This window comes from Buteo buteo, chromosome 14 (genome assembly GCF_964188355.1).
Source record: "Buteo buteo chromosome 14, bButBut1.hap1.1, whole genome shotgun sequence".
NCBI classification, from domain to species: domain Eukaryota; kingdom Metazoa; phylum Chordata; class Aves; order Accipitriformes; family Accipitridae; genus Buteo; species Buteo buteo.
Window position 1 is genome coordinate 333,952 of NC_134184.1, and position 19,291 is coordinate 353,242.

Genomic DNA, 19,291 nt, shown 5'->3' on the forward strand with positions numbered 1-19,291 from the left:
TTCCAGAAAATGGTTTTTGAGGAGATATATATATATATATGTTACAATGATAATTATTCAACCTATGGTCAAGCTCTGTATCAACACTATACATAATTACATATGTTTTATTAGTAGGGATATTTCTTCTGGTCAAAAGAAGAACCCCCCACATGTGGGAACCTCAGGGCAGAATTGGCCAGCTCTCTCTCCTGCATGCCCCCACTCTCAAATGCATTTAAAACTCACAGTGCAGCCATGAGTATTCGAAACATAAAGATACTACCAAACTTTCATATGATCAGTCTGAAAAGAGTTTTCTAGGATGGCATATTTTCCAGGAAAGTGGAATAAAATGTGGGGTAATAAGCAGGGAGAAGGTTACTTGGTAACATACGTTATTTCTAAATTATTTCTTTCTCTTTTCTGTATTCTTCATACCACAGACATGTGTGGAATACAAGTACAAATACAAGTTAGTATGCATTCCAGAAGAGCAGCATCATATCAGTACATCACAAAGAAAACCTACCTAATATAAGCATTGTAACTTAAGCTGATAAAAAAATATTCTACAGTAACATGCTTAAACAGAAAATCAGACTATGAGAGGTTATATCTAAAAGTACTTTTTTTTCTTTGAGTGAGGGTGAGAGAGAGCAAATGAAAACTATTTGGCTGATCAACCAAAACTTAAGACTTCTTACATAGTACACACATTTTAAAATTTTATTTAAGAAGAAGATTATAAGAGAGTATTTCTGAGAAAAATCAAGAATTATCTCTTTCCTATGAGGTTAATTTTGACACAAGGAAGGACTGGGATATCTTATAAGGTAACTGAGCAGAAAAGACAAAAAGATGACTTTGATATCTGTAAAAGCATAATCAGGCTATAACACTTGTTAGAAGACAGCAAATGTATACAATTAGTAAGAGAGGGAAAGGAGGAAAAAATATTTTAAAAGCTGTAATCTACCTTTTGGTGGTTCTTTCAATCCTTTTTCTTCCATCCCCTTATGGGGGGAATCTTTATTCTTCTCTCTGTTTTCTTTCTACAAGCCTGGTTTAAAAACCCATTGCAATCTTTCCCCTGATCTCAGCATGCTTTGGATCACACCTTACTCTAACAGGCACAGGCTAATTTGTGCAGGACATTTATATTATCTTCTTCCTGCTGCAGTCATGTGCAAAAGTTATATTTCACTTGTTTGATGGCTTCAGTTAATGAAGAATAGCCTCAGTTCATTTCAGCTCATGCCCAAATATACCAGCTGGATATAATATTATGACTGAGCTCTCATTATAAAGATGTCATGATAAAGATGACCTACAATTTTTGGAGAGAAATTATCGGACTACCAGATCCCATGTTATTTGTTCATTGTTCCATGGCTGAAAATGTCAACAAACAAAACCATGTTCTTATTCTCTAACGGGAAGTCTCACAGGATACAGAGCAAACATCTGCAAGATAATTCAATCAACTTAATGACATTAGTATCTTCCAAGTTTGTACTGCACAGCCTTTTAAAATCCAGTCTGAAAAACTTTTATAACTTACTGGGTGATAGTTAATGCTCTAATTTTGTAAGAAAAGCTTAAATAAAATCAAGCCAAAGGGACAAAATTGAAGGTAATGTGGAAAGTGGGAACAAAGGAGAGTGCAAGAATCTTAAAATCTGAATTAGAGCTGTTTGAACAGGGATTAGTAGCTTCAGTGCCTGCTAACATTAACATAAATTTCCCATTGTTTTGGGGCAATCAGGCCCAGATGCCTGAAGCTTTCTCACAATAATTCAGCTTTTTGGAAAGTACTGAATGGGAAACTAATACCTCAGGAATGTGATGGGAAAGAAAATGAATTCTTCAGTGTTCTTAATGTGCTTGTGTCTTACAACCATCATGGATACTATTCATAACAAATAGACTCAGATAATTAAATCTCTGACTCCCCTCCCAGGTAATGGGTAAAATAATATCCACAATTTATTGTAAGAAGTCAAAATAAAAGAAAAAATATACAACTCTGAGGATGCTAAAGCACATACTTGACATATTGTTTTGCCTACAAAGAATGTGTAGATATTCCTATTGAATACAAATTGTTTAAACTGTAAAAAATAATTAATATAAGAGGAACTAGTAAAGGGTCTGATAATGTTTGCTTGGTACTAAAAGTGCTGGATGACACTCCAATGCAAGGGTTTGACCGAGTATTTCTGTTAATGATTGTTGCAACAATTGCTCCCATCAGTAGAACCAGTCAACCCCAAAATAAAATGAAATCTACTCTTTTAAAAATAGCCTGCTGCAAGATTTTACAAAAAGAAGTGCTGCTTAGAGATTAGAAAATGATTTTTTTCTTATGTAAAGAATATACATTACAAAGACAAGACACTGCTCTCAAGCCTGTTAAAATCATCTGAGAGACCTATATACAGCTCTTCAGACCTTACAATTTTGTACCAAAAAAATCAAAGAAAAGCAAGAGACTAATGCAGGAAATTACAGTATGCATGATATTAGGCAAAAATTTAAGAACATTTACTTTGAAACAGTAAAGCCTTCTATTCTGACAAGTGTTTATTACTGTTAACGTGTTATGTCAAGAATTATTTCTGCTTGGTAAACTAAAGTACTTTCACAAAGAAACACATGGTATGTAGGTTAAGCAATAGCTTCAAGTGTCTTGAATGTTGTTGTGCTCATTCTGTTAGACTTTGTCATCAGTGCTTGATAAATTAGCTATCTTACATATTATGAGTCAAACAATTAAAGAACATCAGCTCTGACTGTATTGATTGAAGCACTGTATGGCAGAGCTGACACTGAACTCCATTACATTAAGGAGGTCTGTGTGTGAAACATCTGGCGACTCCACCAGCTAGGGAGACGGTCTTCCATGAGTTCCTCAAACTTGCTAAGCTTTAGAACACCACTAATAAATATTCCCAATAAAAAGTGTCATTTCAAAGTGAAGCCAGTATTTTGCGCCACTGGAGTTATTTAGGATGAATGATGTATATGGGGATGATATTCTGTACTGATATTTTTAAGGAAAGTTTGTCTCTTTTCTTCACGTTCATATAATTCATTAACCTAGTTTAAATAAAATTCTGTTATTTAGATCGGATTTATGCTAACAAAATTTTGAAGGAGCTTTGAGAGAAAGCAGCTACAGTACATACTTCAGATTCTTTCCCCCACCTCATGCAGTCAGCTTCTTGATTTTCAGATATTATTTTATAGCCTGATTTTTTTTCCCTTGAGCTGCAAGACCTAACACTAAGGGGCACCAGAGAACTGAACTGCATCTGTTCAGATCCATCAGGAACTAGCTGCTGCAACTAATGTTGTAAGTTATTCACCGTGCCAGGTGGAGAGGGAATGGGGCTTTGGGGGAAACAAACGTTAACAGGCGAAACAACAGTTCTGCATGACACATTCTCTGTTACAGAAAACTGTCACTGGAAAAGCAAGGACTCGCTCATTTTGGGAATGCGGAATCTTATTATAGTTTATCGCTAGGTGTTGAAAAAGAACTCTCACTCTATTTTTCCAGACGAAAGTTGGGAAATGTGAGAAAATGTTGTATGACGTGAAAATGGATTTTTTTGGAGAAGCCAAGTATATCTAAAAAATCCTAGCAGATTTGACTTTGAGTATCTTTGCTTTGATCCTAGACAAGTGTAACCAGAGTAGCACAGACTTAGGAATTCATTCTCATATTAAGTTTCAGATGAGGTCTGGATACCAGCAATTTTCATTACTGGTTCTTAAAATTCCACTATGGAGATAAAGAACATTTCTAATTTCCCTGTGGATTGCAAAATTGCCTACTACCCTCTCATTTTCCCAATGAGACAATAGGAAAACAATATTAAAAAAATATAAATCAAGCCTGTTTGCCAGGTGTGGACTCCAAAACTGACTTCCTTCACCCTGAGTTTAGCTGTCAAATAGAACATAATTATGCAGTCAGTGCCACGTATCTTAATAGAGCACGTTCTAAAAATCTCAGACCTTATTTCAGGAACCTGTTGCTTATCCTAGTTGTTTTGGCTTTCTTTTTTTCTTTTTTTTTTTCTCCTGTGTTTCTGTTTCAGTCCTTCTGTTCCACCACGAAATACATAACCAACCAAGCAAAACATAATTAAATAAATGACACTACATGTTAGAGAAGATAAGTTGTTCTGATTCCCTTTTAAAAGCTCAGTTGTGGTGTTGTCCCAGAACAGAAAGCATCACAAAAATGCAGGTACATTACAGGGCCCAGTATGTCAAATCATTGCAATCAAAGCTCCAAGACCAAAATTAATAATGTACCATTAGCAGATGGTGTGAGCTGATTGACTGAGAATTGCAAAGATGCATTCTGATATGAGTACTGTAGTCTTCTTCTTACAATATTAGCACTTATTTCTGTGTCTTTAAATAGTCTATCAAAATAAAAGGCACAGAAAACTTCTGCTCGGTGTAGAATTTGACTCATGGATCTTTTAAGGCCAGATGAGACCATTATGATAATGCGCTTTGACCCCCAACATAACACAGGGCATAGAACCTCGCTCAGCAATTCCTCCCTCAGGTCTGCTCTTCTGTTGCAGGTATACCATCTCCTTTTGAAAGACATCCAGCCTTGATTTATTACTCAAAGCGATGGAAATTCCAGCACATACCTTGATAAGCTCACCCCACGGTCAACAACAGCTGCAGTCAGAAAAGGTACAAGTTTTGTCCTCCTCTGATACTGTTTAGCGTCAAATTTCTTCCCACTACACCTTTCTAAGCTGAATTACAGCGCTTTCAGAGATCTATATCAGCTTATAGACCATGGCCATGTTTGTTAAGGAATAAAGCTTTCTTTAACCAAATAATGGAGGAAAGCCACCTTTTGGGGTACATTGTGCACCTTGTTCGAGGGCCTTTAGCAGTTCTAAATGGTCCCTCACCCCAGGATGGAGAAAGCCTCTGAACAAGGAAAGGTACAGCCTCTGCACCTTCCCCCACTCCAACGGAGAAATTAAAATATAACTCTTGGCTATGCTATGGCCGGATAACATACCTGATGTCTTGGGAGGAAGACCTTGTCACTCCAGGTCTTCATCTGATAGCGTTCATCCTCTAGCTGGCACCTTCTCTTGTCTTGTGCGTGATCCAAGTTTGTTGCTGTTACAGTACGGTGCGTCAGCAAGCAAGATGAAGGTAACTTAAGAGTGACCAAACAGTGTGTTTATTTAAGCAAGAGACCCTGCTGGTTGGGGCCGGAAGGTGGTGGGATCTCTGCGGTGGGTCTGAGTGGAGATGATTCATGCCCCTGAGTTAAGCCTGCTCTCACCGTCTGTCTCTCCAGGCAGTGACATCTACAAGGTGAACCCCGAAGACTGGCAGCATGCACCCGGTTCGTGTGCTGGACCAGGGTTTTGCAAAACTCGACTTGGGGGAACAACCCTGGGATTTACGGGTGTTACGCTTGCCGGCTCACTGACTGAAATTCAGGCAGCAGTGTTGTCTTCAGGAATTTTACTATGGGGCCAAAACCTGCCAGGATCCAGCACCTGGAGTTTCACGTGCCACCCGTGATCTGCTGTGACAAGGGCAGACACGGCGACAGACCTCCACAGCCGCCATCCTGCGTGGACATGGTGCTTCAGGGCCACATCGGGAACGGGAGCCTGAAAGCGAGAGGGCCCGCGGGTGGGAGCGAGTCGAGCAGGAAGAGTTGCACTGAGGCAGCCCTTTGGAGAGGCCATGTGGTCCCCAGTGCCTCTCCCACCTCCTCCTCCTCCTCCTCCTCCTCCTCCTCCTCCTCCTCCTCAGGCAGGAGGAGGCAGAGTTGCCGCTGCTGCCAATGCGCCAGGATAGAGAGATCTCGGCGCGGGAGGAGATGACGCAAAAGGCAGAGCTCCCCCCAAAAAAGTGTTTCTCCAGGACGAAGATGGCGGCAACTTAGCCCAGGGGCCCAAGATGCCTGTGCCCATTGGGGGCCCCCAGCCAGGCAGTTCCGCCCCGTGCGCCCGGGGACACCGCGCCCGGCGGCAGCAGCGGCGGCAGCCGCAGCCCATTGTCACCCGCGGCGGCGGCGGCCCCGGCAGCCTCCTCCTCCTCCTCTTCCTCTTCCTCCTCCTCTTCAGCATCCTCGGCAGCGCTCCGGGAGCCCTGCAGCAGCGTCTCTCCAGTTAGAGCGGAGGGGGGTAGAGCAGAAAGAGGAGACGGAGACAGCGGTGCGGGCATCTGTGAGGAAGAGGAGCGGCGGCGGCGGCGGGGAGGAAGAGGAGGCGAGGAGCCCGTCCGGAGCCGGCCGTCGGCAGCGGGGGAAGCGGCATGCGGCTGTCCGGGGGCAGCGGGCTCTTCTCGGGAGGGAGATGGGGAGCTGCGATCTGACCATGCCTGGGTGAGAGGGGGAGAGGACCAGCCGCGCAGCCCCGCCACCGCCAACTACCACCACCACCACCATCTCCGCTCCCTCCTCCTCTCTCTGCGTTATTGCCCTTCTCTTCTCCACGGCACTCCGCGTCGGATGGACTGGGGCTGCTTCGCGTGGGGAGACCACGGCAGAGCCACCGGCGAACCCCAGCGATCTCTCGGAGGAAGAAAAAGAGAGAAAGAAGAGGGAGGAAGGGGGGGGAAGAGGGGGGAGAGTGGAGGAGGGAGCGAGCGAGCGAGCCAAGGGAAGGCAGGCAAGAAAATCCCCCCAATCTTTTAAGTCAATGCATGTTGCGGTGACACCGGCAAAGGAGCCCTCACGGTGGAGTCGGCCAGGGCTGTGCGTTCCCAAAATATGACCAGGGGTGCTTGGATGTGCAGTCGGCAGTACGATGACGGCTTAAAAATCTGGTTCGCACCCCGGGAGAACGAGAAGCCCTTCGCGGATTCCGAGAGGGCTCAGAAATGGCGACTGTCCCTGGCCTCGCTCTTGTTTTTCACGGTCCTGCTCTCTGATCACTTGTGGTTCTGCGCCGAGGCCAAATTCACGGGCACGGGAGAGAAGGAGCAGCCGCCGCCCGACACGCCGAAGCCCGCGGAGCCGCCGGAGCTGCCGGCGGGCATGGGGGAGCCGGCGCCCCCCGCGCCCCGGCTCCTCGCCCCCCCCTCGCCCTCCCTCCCGCCCTCCCCCGGCGGCGGCGGCGGCAGCGGCGGCGGCGGCCGCCCCAGCGGCACCGAGCCCCGCCACGGCGAGGCTGCTTTTCTGGGGAACTCCACCGCCAGGCCCCTGGAGACGTGCCCCCCGGCCGGCTCCTCGTCCGGGCAGTGCTTCAGCCTGGGGGACGCGGAGGCGGTGTGCCGGCGGCGGGGGGGGCCGGGCCGGTCGGCCGGCGCGGGGCAGAGCCCGGCGCCCGGCTGGGACCCGACGGATTTTTACCTTTCCTTTTGTAATTCCTACACACTTTGGGAGTTGTTCGCCGGGTTGTCCAATCCGGACACTTTGAACTGCAGTCTGGATGTGGTGCTGAGGGGGGGAGGCTCCTGCAGCCAGTGCGTCCAGGCTTACCAGCGCTACGACCAGCACGCTCAGGAGAAATACGAAGAGTTTGAGGTTACGCTCCAGAAGTATTTACAGTCGGAGGAGTACTCGGTGAAATCGTGTCCTGAGGATTGTAAGGTAGGAGCCCCCGCTGTGTTTCCTTGTCCCTGCCCGGCAGGCTGGCGTGCCTCCCTCGGTGTTGTGGCTGCCGCGGGCCGTGTTGTGGCTGCTTCGGTCTCCGCTCCTGGCGCCGGTGGCCGCGGGCTTTGGGGCGCAGGCGGAGATCGGCGGGGAGCCCCCGCGAGCGCGTTGCTGGAAGGGAGGCAGAGAGAGGGGGAAGCTTGGAAAAAAAAAAAAAAAAAGAGGAAAGAAGGGATCCCTGGTCCTCTGGGAGTGCAGCGCTGGATTCCCCCTCCTCATGAATATGCGATTGGCTCCGGCTCGGCTGCCGGCTTCCAGCGGGCTGGTATGCGGCTTGGCGGCAGGCAGCGACAGGGGCTGCATGCCAATGAGCGGGGCCCGGAGCGGCCGCCGGGGCCGGGGCCGCCCGCCGGCGCTGCCCTGCCCGCCGGCACCCTCGGGGTGGGCCGGGCCCGGAGCCTGCAGGCCGGCGGCCGGAGGGGCGGCGGGGCCGGGGCCGGGGCCGGGGCCGGGGGGGGCCGGGGTACCGGGCGTCTCGTCCCCTCGCGGGGGCCGGCAGCGCGCACCGGCGGCTCCGGGTGGGTTCCGTCGGGGCGGCGGAGCGGGCGGGCTGCCGGCCGCCTCGGGAGCGGGGAGCGGGACCGTGTTCTCCGCAGGCGCCCGGCCAAAATCTGCGGAGCGGGGAAGAGCTGGAGGGCGAGGGTGGGTGTCAGCGGACACGGCGGTGGGCCCTTGGCGGGGGAGCGACGGTGACAGCATTTCGATAAGCCGCCGCCGTTTTCTTTGGTGCCACCGGTGACCGCTTAGAAAGATCTAGAGGTGTTTCTTTGCCTTTGTTAGAAAGAAGGCAGGGTCCCACTTCGGCTCTTTGTAGTTGTTGCCTTCGCTCTACTTTTGCGCAAGATTACTTGGCCTAGTTCTCAAGACAGGAAAGGGCAGAAAAAAGTGTTGTCCTCGCGCCTGAAGTAACTAACTGCATGCCTTTTGCCCCGTTTGTTTGAGTATTTGTTGAGAGCCGGGCCAGGTGAATGGTTTCTGCCCTGAACTGGATTATCTCGATTACTGTAGCACTACATCAACCAGTCTGAACCAAATCCCGCTTTAGCAGTGTAACACAACGGTGCATACAAATCCCTGCTCTGAACAGAAGGCCTAGCACTACCTCCATGCTTTCTAACTTCAGCAGCGCCTTCTGAAATCATTTCACGATAACAGTCCATGCCTAAAGAATCCCAATCACCAATAAATTAGCGTAATTTGCACATATCTTTGCCACAAAAATCAATCCACTGTCCCTCCAGGAGCTAAAATACCCTGTTATCTTAATTGGATAAAGTAGGACAGTTGCTGTATTTATTTTTTCTTGTTAAACCTGACAAAAGTAAAGTAGTCTCATCAGTAATTTTGACCCCACTTTTCTATGTTATGGGCTGTATGTGTACACACTCACTGTATATATGTTATGTACTCAGTTACTGATGGTGTAAATGTATTTTATTTCCAGAGCGAATTGGATAAGTAAAAAGCATATCGAATATAAATAGATGTCTACTGCTGTAAGGACATCTCTGCCATTTCAGTAACTCTCTAACTAGACGTTGACCTCCTACTAGTCTGTACTGCTAAGTGATCAACATCTACAGGCTTATAGTGATTTTTTTGTGTCACAGTTTAGTTTGACTGAACTTTACCACAAAGTGTGCAGTTGCTCTACAGTGTATCGTGATGTAAAAGGTGTTGAGAGTGAACAGAACAGCAAATGTACACAGTGTAACGATTTCCCCTTCAGAGACTGAGTAAGGAGAGATGCTTGTCTAATGACAGGGAAAACAGTTGACGTTAAAACGATTGCGTGAAGCCTATAAATGAACTGGACGAAGGCAGTGCCAATGACCTACGGTTCTGCGGTTCCGAGTGCCAGATGGTATCGCTCTGTGTTTTGAGAATTTGGCCAGCCAGTCAGTGTTAAAAATGAAGGCAGTTCCCGCAGTGGAAAGAAAAAAACAAAGCCCAAACCCAGGGTGCGACTTGGTGTTTTCTTCCTCCCCGCGGGGCGGTGCGGTGCGGGGCGGTGCGGTGCGGGGCGGAGGTCGCTGTCCGTGGTGCTGCACGTCCGCGCAGGCAGCCGGCGGGGCGGGGGGAGAAGCCGCTCTGACCCGGGGGGCGCTCGGGGACCCCCCGCAGCCTTCGGGTTCATTCTGGTGGGCGAGGGAGCCAGGCGTGTGGCGGGTCCAGCCATGTGGGTGTCGATGTGCTTGTACGTGGTCTGCCCTGAAGTGTGCGCGGGTGAAACTAGCAACGCGTCGTGAATACTGTGTGATTCTTGCAGGATTTTGCTGGACTTTCTGGTGTTTTGTACGTAGGTCGTTTATAAAACTCTATCAGGAAGTAGCTTTTCTGTGTAAGAACATGTTGGTTTTTTGAGCATTGGACATCTAGATGATTCTTAGCTTAAGAATCAGAATAGAAAATAACTTGACATCTAATGATGCACCTTAAGTACGCACCATTTGGTTGGTTTGTGTGGTGAGCTGAGCTGCTTTTTCTTTTCCTTCAAACAAAACGCTAAAAATGCTGACTTTAGCTAATAATCATGTATGGAAGCACTGGCTTAATACAATGAAAGGCTTGTTAAATAATCTATTTCTATTTAAGACATCTTTAGTATTCTGGGAGGGCTGCTCCATTCACAGAAAAAGAGAGATTTTCATCCAGTTGACCAATTATAGCTGATGACAAAATCAATAAAATTTACCCTGAATAACAGTCAGCCTAAAACCTGTAATTGGGTATTACTTCCCCCTTTCCCAACTCTCCCCACCACTATCCCACACCCTTGACACAGTCAGTTCTCACAGTAAAGAGTGAAGATCATGGGGATTTCTCAGTCCAGTAAGTTACGCCTTTCTGGAAAGCACTATTGGTTATAACAATAGTACATATCAATATACTCTTGATGTGTGAGTCTAAACCGCAGACTTTACATTTTGATTCCTTTGTCTGAAACCAGTACAAAATGAACTTTACTTTCAAAATATTCTGTGTTCCACTACATGTCTCCTCGTCTCTGAAGAATATTTTAAATAAATTGCTTTGTGTTGCAGAACTTTGCAGGCAGGAGTTGTTTGGGTTATCAGTTCACATTTAGCTATTCTACATCATGAGTTTTGGTTTTAATATATAATTATACTCACTCTTTTTTTTTGAAAAGAATGCCATCCTGTAATTAAGTTCTTACTATTAAACTTCTTATTGAGTGGCATTGGGATTTTTGAAAATTTGTAGAAAATGCTGGGAATCTTGATTTTTAGAACATTTGGAAAGTCATCGGTTTTGATAGTATCAATGAACATGCATATGCATTTTATATTGTTAGGATGTCAGTGGACTTTGTATGTTGTTTAGAAGTTTGGGATATCAGTGTTGTCTCACTATAAATCCATCTTCATCTTATTTCTTAAAAAATATCCTTGCAGTCTGATGTCTTTATATATTGTGTTCTTGCTTTGATAGTCACATATCAGCAATGGCTAAACAATAAATGTAAGAGAAATATTTGAGTGCGTTACATATTCAACAAGGTGACATCATAAATTGCTGTAGCTTTAATGAATCACTAAAGTGACAGAGTAACTGAAAATCTGGATCTACATTTCTGTTTTTCTGTTTTAAATTTAATTTAAATTTGGTTTTTTTTGGTAATATTTATGAAATTTTGCTTTTGCACATTATAAAGTCCTGGTTATATTTACAGAGATTGTTCTTGGCAATATCTATAATTTCTTGATTTCCAGAATACCATTTTTATAGGCACTGTGACACAGTACTGTATTCAGACAATTAACAGAGAACTGTATTAGCTTGACGTTGGAAGACACAGTTCCTCATAATGACTTGTCAGCTTTCTATCAGGGGAAATACTCAAGTTCTTATTCTTAAGACAGCAAGCAATCGCTCTGTGGAATAAAAGAAAATTCTGGCTACTTCTGATTAAAAACTGGGTCAAATAACTAAGTAGGACATATAAATGTAAAGGTTTTTAATTTTTTTTTTTTTTTGAGAGATAGAACTTATGCCATTGTGAAAAATTTCAGATGCCAGGGCTTTCTTGGTAAATGTATTTATTAATGTTTGAACAAAATATCAGTTATCATTTTTTGACACGGGTTTCTTTAACCCAGTGGAAGTTGAGAGTGTTTATAATGTGGCCTTCCTTAGTGCTAGTTAAAATATTGAAATGTGTAATTCAGGTAAGTGCATTATAATTAAAATAAGATTAAAATAATTCAGTTTTCCTCCTAGAATATCAAAGGAGAAAAATAAAAATGTACCAAATCTTTTTATATCAACATTGCTAAAAAGCAAACTTTAGCTGACATGCTAGGTGCTCAACATATACACGCAGACTTTTTTTTTTCCTTTTTTTTCAGGAATTAAATATCATTTAATAACTTCTGATTTGAGGTTTATGAAGTTTTTATCAGAAATATGTAAGAAAATAGCTGAGTTATAATACTACTTAGCTGAAAAACATGTATATCAATAAAGGGTTTCATCATTAAACAGATTGTATAGTTGATAGGAATATAGAGCTGGTGCTTCTGTTACTAGATTTTTTTTCTTTTGATCAAAGAACTGTGTTCAACTACTTTTATTTGAGTAAGAGGATAATTGAAAGTTATTTAAAACAATTAAAATCACATTTGTTCTCATTTAGCTGGAAATATCAAAGCTTATATGAATCATTACTCTTCCAAGAACTTTTTCCTAAACAGCATATGTAGTCTCATCAGGTTTTGATTTAAACTCTCAGTTAAGCTGGCAGAAAAGAGCAGATGAAAAATACAAACCCAGAAGCTCAAGAACCCTTTTGTTATAAAAGGTCACATAGACCAGCATCTGCCACAAAGTTAGACATTTCAATTGCACATCTCACTCACACAGTATTTATATTATATGCAAGAGTGATACCTAAGCTAATCAGAAGAAACTCTTAACAAATAAAACCTTCAGAAATCTGCACTGATGGTCAGCATCTAATACAAACGGGAAACAATAAGTATTAACTATTGAACTGATGCCTTTTCAGAATGTGTTTAAATTTAAATATTTATTTTAAAGCTCTTTTTAAAATGAATAATATGCTGTATTAAAAAACCTATGATACTTAAATGTATATATTTTTAAAAGTTTTGTTTAAAATGCTATGAAACTAACGTGACTGCAGAAATTGATGTTGGCACATGCTCTTTGTTCAGTCAATTTAAAAAAAAGTAGAGTTATTGAATTATTTTTCAATACTAATTTAAGATAAAACTGTGGATGAATTTAATATAACTGTTCTTGTAACAGTGCACTGGTATATTAATAGAAGCAACACTGACTATGTACTAATGGACGTTGTATTTTGGCCTAAAATCCTGATTCAGCAATCTGCTCCAGTCTCCTGTTGTGAGCTAGATGAATGGCACTGCACTCAGGGGAGACTATGCACATGCTTGTAGTCATTCAATCGTTTAAATGCTTTGTTGGATCAGGATCAGATCTCTTCAGTCCTAAAGGAGCAAATTTCCCAGGGTGTTCTTTCCAGAAGTGAGTTCACCCCACCCAACTTTTAAAAAGTTTGCATCTAGCTGATCATCTAGATGTTCCTCCCGTTCGTAGTGTAGATGGGTACTTCATTCCTGATTTAGGGGAAAAAGGGCTGCAGATGACTAGCGGGAGTAGTTGAAGTGGATTCCAGCCTAGTTCAGCAGCCACCATTTAACACGTCATGGTATTAATGTCACGCGGCTAGGGACGCCATGACTCTGCCCTCAGGTTTACTTCGTTTGCTGGTTCTCTTTGTGTCAAGCAGTACACTTCACATGCACCTTGCAGAGAATGCGACTGTCTTGCTTTTTCATTTCATGTTCTTCTAGGAAAAGTAATCAAAATGCAAATTACAGTTCTATCACTTATCCTGCCTAAAAATCATTTGGTCTATACTTAGTAATTTATCACTTCAGTCTTGCACTAAGATCCATAATGTATTTAGATCTGTGAATTGCCTGAAAGGGAAAAAGTAACTTAGAAAGTGAATTCTTAAATATTACTTTTTGATAAGTATCACACCCCAGAAGATAGAAAGATTAGATAATTCATCCAACACACACACACAAAAAGTAGATATTCAGTATGGACATCCACATAAAATATAAAAGTTCAGACTCTCTTTGTAGCCAATGGAGATACATAGGTAATTCTAGAGTCTGAGTCAGTTCACAATAAAGCGGACATCTAAAATAGATCAAATGGATTATGCCCTAAAAGTACCTATTTTCTGTTCCTTTTCTCTAAAGAGCACATACTGTCATTTTATCTCAGATACAAACACCTCCACTGTTGACCTTTAAAGTCATATTAGATGAATCCTAACAAAGTGATTTTGGTATTAAAAAAAAAGTGTGGATGAAACTGTGTTCATATGCAAAATTTAACAGCGAGAAAGTTTGTAAAATCCTGCTACTTGTGCTGTCCCACACCAACGTAGTGAAATCACAAGCCTCTTTCGCTTCTCTGATAACTATGTTCTGTCACTAAAGAACGTGTGAGCTATGCAGTCTGCTTCTTAGGGATGAGAATAGGAAAGGGCCTTGTATGACATAACTATATTTTTATCACTTTTTTGAGAGAGAGGAGGGCAAGAGCTTATACGTGCTATTTTTCCAGTTGTTATTTCTACTGAGAAACCATACAATAACAATTGTAGGTCATCTTCTTCATAGCAATTTTTGCAGGTAAATGTGCTACAGATTATTTCCTTTATTCTCCCTTCTCTCTTTACAAGGAAGGTGGGGGTTTTGGTGTGGAGGTGTCTATATGTGTGAGAAGCCCTGGGTTTCATTTTCTTCCCTTAGACCAAATCAGAGGGAACTCCCAAGCCTACCCCATCTGTCTCACTCAAGAGGCACATATTCTTAGACATTTATGCCACTTTACTAAAATAACCATACTGTACTTTTCTATGTACTTTTCACTGTACTTTCCTCTTGTCAGAACTGTAGAGCAAACATCGCTAAGTGAGAGCGTGTGATAGTTTGATTTACTTTACAGCATCAATCAGTTAGATGAATACAAATTCAGTGAGGCACTAGAGACATATTCTGCCTTGTAGAGAGATTTTATTAATTTGAAGATATGTAAAAAAAAAATAAAGACCAGATTTATTTTTGGATTTGTGATCTGACCTTATTTGCAAACAGGGCAGATATGAAAGATGTAGATTGCTCCTTTAGAACATGCACATTGAAGAGCTACATCCCACGAGCTCCCTGTCTGTAGTGACAAAGAGAACAGGGCATGATGTAAGCAGCTTCGAAGTGAAGTTGATCAACACTTGATACTCTCCCACCCTTCATGTCATCTCTTTCATCCAAACTGATGGACATGTCTCCAAAGCTGTGTTTGAAATAACATATTCTTAAAGCCTTTGTGGAAGAACCTGATAGGACCCTTTGAAGCACTGCTCGGGTGCAACCAAATTGTTGGGACGAATGGTGATGATGAATGTTGAACTGATAAACTTCGGCAGTTCTGTAGGAATATCTTGGTCCTTTGAAGTGTCTTGGAGATCCTGATGGGAATGTTCACCTTCCCTATAGATTGATGCTGAGACATCATTCACAGATTTTATCATTAGGAGACAACTTGCTGATTAAAAATAGTAGCAAAGATGATCTGAACTGAAGTTATCAACAAACAGTATGTTTGGGTGTAGGTTTTTAGAAATTCTGCAGCAGTTTGTAAGTCATTGTGGATGTTTTAAATGATTTCAATTAAATTAGGGGGAAACGATACCTGAGAGATTACAAAATTTAAAAAGTCCACATTTTCACTTTTGAGATACAACAGTAGCATTTCTACAGTTTTTTTTTTAATGTTACAATTTGGGCAAGATCCTTCGTCAAGCCATTATATTTTCAAATTTATCCATTAAAAAATTTGAAAAAGAAAAAACCAGTAATTACTTTTTTTGTTTGTTTGTTTGTTATAGAGTGTGCAATATATTGTAGTTTTCAGGATATATTTTCCAGGGAGCAAATACAATATCTAGAATGCTTTTTAAATGCATGATTAATTCTTGCTGATCCTCTGCATGTTAGATTAGATGTTGCCTTCAATTTGCCTGAACGCTTATGTAAATGTTATCTTCGGCATGTCAACACACTTCATCTTTGTAAAACATCATGATGAAGTATCTTTTAAGGTATTAGCAGTATTTTTAAGGTATTAGCAATCCAGAACCAGAGGATATTCTTTATTAAAGGGAAGGGGAAAAGGTGGATTGTCTGTGATATTTAGAAAAATAGTTTTTCTCATTTTATTCATTCTTTTAGGAGAATAAGAGAGTTTCCAGGGTTTGTTGATTGATGGTTTGCTGATCATTGCTCTACACTGGTTAGCTTGCCCTCCATATTTGAGGGGTTACAGCCACAGGTTCTTCTCAGAAAAACTAATTTTTTATGAGATGTATTCATTTGGATAAATACTTGGATTTAAAGTCTGTTAAGGAAGAATTTGAGCAACCCTTAAATGCTTTAGGATCTGTATTAAAAGTTAATTACATACCTTGCAGATTTCTGTGTGTAGTAGTAGACAACTAAATATAAGACCATAAATAAAAAAACTTATTCATGTATACATATTCTTCATGAGGAACAGTATACCAGACAGAAGATCTTTTTGCTAGTCTGGAAAGCTTATTCTTAACTCATATTAATTGATTTATTATGCTCATGATTCAAGAAAAAATATATATATTTATTAGTATAACTTGATCATTTAGAGGAGTGTCTTTATTGCTGTTAGAGGTAAAGTTACATTTTCAAAGGCACTAAAATGATCTCTGCTGAGAAAAATTTTTGTGTTTGTATATATGCACACTAGATTAAAAGACAGAAGTTCTTTAAAATAAAGCCCAGCTAATAGAAGGGCAACAAAAATAGTAAATAAACAGCAGAAAATACTTTTTAGACTGTTTTTATTGTGGAATAAATAATGCAAGTATATATTTTTTAAAAATGTACTTACAGAAAGTACATGCAAATTTCCCATGAGTACTTTTAACATTGCCTTCACAGATGACATTTGTTGAAACTGGATTTCTGTATAGAAGAGCTTTAGGATAATAAGGACATTTTATTTATTCACAGTTGCAAGTAAAAATGCTTGTGTATTCAAAGACTTACAACTGACTTTTAAGAGAAGATCACTTTGCGGTGAAATCTCGTATAGCACATCTCACTTTAAAAGTAAATTTTTTTTAAAATATGAAAAAACTGTATCTTTAAGTTCCAATGTTTAATATCAAAATGATAGAAATAAAGTTACATATGTCAGTCACAATCTTTTTTGTTAAAATCAGCTACAGATAATCCAGAATCTATGCTTTGGTAAAGACTAAAACCTCTGGAAATTTTCAAGAGAAGTATTACTGTAATATCTCTTTAGAATCCTGATCATTAGTAAATTCCTTAAGCAAGTTTCTGGTAGTTTTCCAGTGGGATGTGTCTGTACTGATTTCAGCCATGTTAAAGTCAGGCAAATAGTGTAATCAGTGGAGAAAGATCCACGTCGTCAGAGTCTTAATTCATTGACCTTTTTATTATTAAGTATTCCAAATGCATCTCTTTTGGAATATTGCAAATTTTATACCCCTGTAAGTACAAAAACATCCTTTCATGTTTTTCCTTGCACGCTATGTCCAAGCTGCTAATATTGCGGTACAGTGCTTCAAAGTGAGACTGTGCAGTTTTGATAAGAAAAAAGTTTTTTTATGGAAGGGAACAAGTATGGGATGCACCCAGCATCCTGCAGATGGGGATACCCAGCCCACGCTGCCGGGAAGAGGGAGGCTCTACCCCTTCATCTACAGAGCTGGAGGCAGGGCCAGGGCTGTTTGTGGGTATATGGGGTATGTGGGGATTAGATTCCACCGGCTTTAAGTTCTGCCCTTGAAAAAAAGGAGGCAAAACAAAAACATAGCCAAGGTCCCGTGGGGTGGCTTTTAAAATTCTTCATGCATTCAGACGTGAGAGATGTTCATTTCCAGTCCCATTCTGCTGTGGAGTTAAAGTCCTCCTGTAAATATTTCTACACAGAACCTGACAGGGCTTGGACCAGTATTATGAAGAAGTAGGAGTTTCTGAACAAGGTACATTTGAAATATTGGCCAAATTATCTTAAAAGCAGAATTAATTTTTGTATTTTTATTTTTTCTTTTATGCTTTCTGATATAACAGTCCTTGCAGAAATGACCCCAATTATAAGCTAACTTTAGCTAACGAGATATAGTATATCACTGGAGTTCAGGACATGAGGCTTGCTCTTTTATATCTCAATGCAGTTAGAAGTGCATTATGGTCTCTTTTGTGTCTATTTAAATCTTATAAATGTTAAAGCTGAATCTTATAAGTATACATTTTTTGCAACCTCACTATATTAATGAAATTTATTAATTACTGTAACGATAGCTTTTCAAAATCTAGCATCTGAGATTGATTGCTGGGACGTGACCTGAGTAAATGTGCTGCAAGCCAATCTCTATATGACAGATGTGAATTTAAAATATTGTTTTATTTTCATTTGTAAATATAGACCAATTTTCTTTAGTGAGGCATCTACAATGACATAAACCAGGACTAACTCCATTGAAATCAGTGTCTTTAATTAAATGTAATACTGTTTTGAGAGCAGGAGGCACATGATATACTTTAAAACTCAAATATATGAAATCAGAGGGACAGATTTGACTCAGATGGTTTTGCTTTACAAACCTTGCTACAAAAAGCAATATGTAGAGTGCTTTAAATGCTCATTTCTTTGTCTTTGACTGATGTTACTAATTTGTTATTGTTGTCAGATCAATGTTTTTTTCCCTTTTCTTTCATGTTGTACTTGGTCTTGATCCTATTCTCTTATTCTATTGATTTTTCAGGCATACTGTAGAAAAATATCATGAGCTTAACTCGTTCAGCTATCGGGGAGGGGAACCTTGAAGAAAACAAAGCAGAATTATTTTGCCTTTTCCAGCCAAGAGTCTAGGTCCTCCGTTGGGGTTGAAAGGAGAGATGCTCATCAGTAGTATTGCTAGTTTAAATCCAGAGAAACTGCTTTGATTGCTGTAAAGACACTCTGTATTTACACTGGTATAAATACACTTAGAATTTAAGCAAAAGTTGAAGAATTGATCAAGTAATGGAAGTTTTGCTCTGTGGTACATTTCAACACTCAGAAAAAAGGTAGTAATTTTAACAATGACTCATCTTAAATAAAAATTACAGGTATTATACACACATATGTATGTATGTATGTGTGTGAGAGAGATACATATGTATATGTCTTACAGGAGATGCGACAAGGAAATTACTTTAGTAGGATCAGGCATCTTGGAGAGGCTAGGACAGTCCTGAAGTAGAGTCCTATGGAAACCTTTGAAATATCCTGGATTCTTTAAAATTAAGAAGTAGTTTAGGAAGCACAGGAAAATGTAACAGTTGTTTCTAAATGGTCTTTTTCTTTTTTCAGTCACTGATTTGTTTGTTTTCTGACTGATCTGGAGATGTAAATTACTTAGGGTACATTCTTTCTTTTATCAAGACTTCAGAAATGCTCCACAGTAAATATGGAATACACAAGCATCAACGCTGATGTCACAGCCAG

General features: G+C 41.2%; 1 protein-coding gene across 1 annotated transcript in view; it reads left to right on the top strand.

Annotated features, from left to right (window-relative positions):
• The first annotated feature begins 5,860 nt into the window (after window positions 1–5,860).
• Window positions 5,861–19,291, top strand: part of NALF1 (NALCN channel auxiliary factor 1) — a 476,996-nt gene continuing 463,565 nt past the window's right edge. The window contains exon 1 of the mRNA XM_075045863.1: window positions 5,861–7,585. Within this exon, the coding sequence (XP_074901964.1) occupies window positions 6,764–7,585 (822 nt within the window). The 5' untranslated portion in view covers window positions 5,861–6,763. The remainder of the gene's footprint in view (window positions 7,586–19,291) is intronic.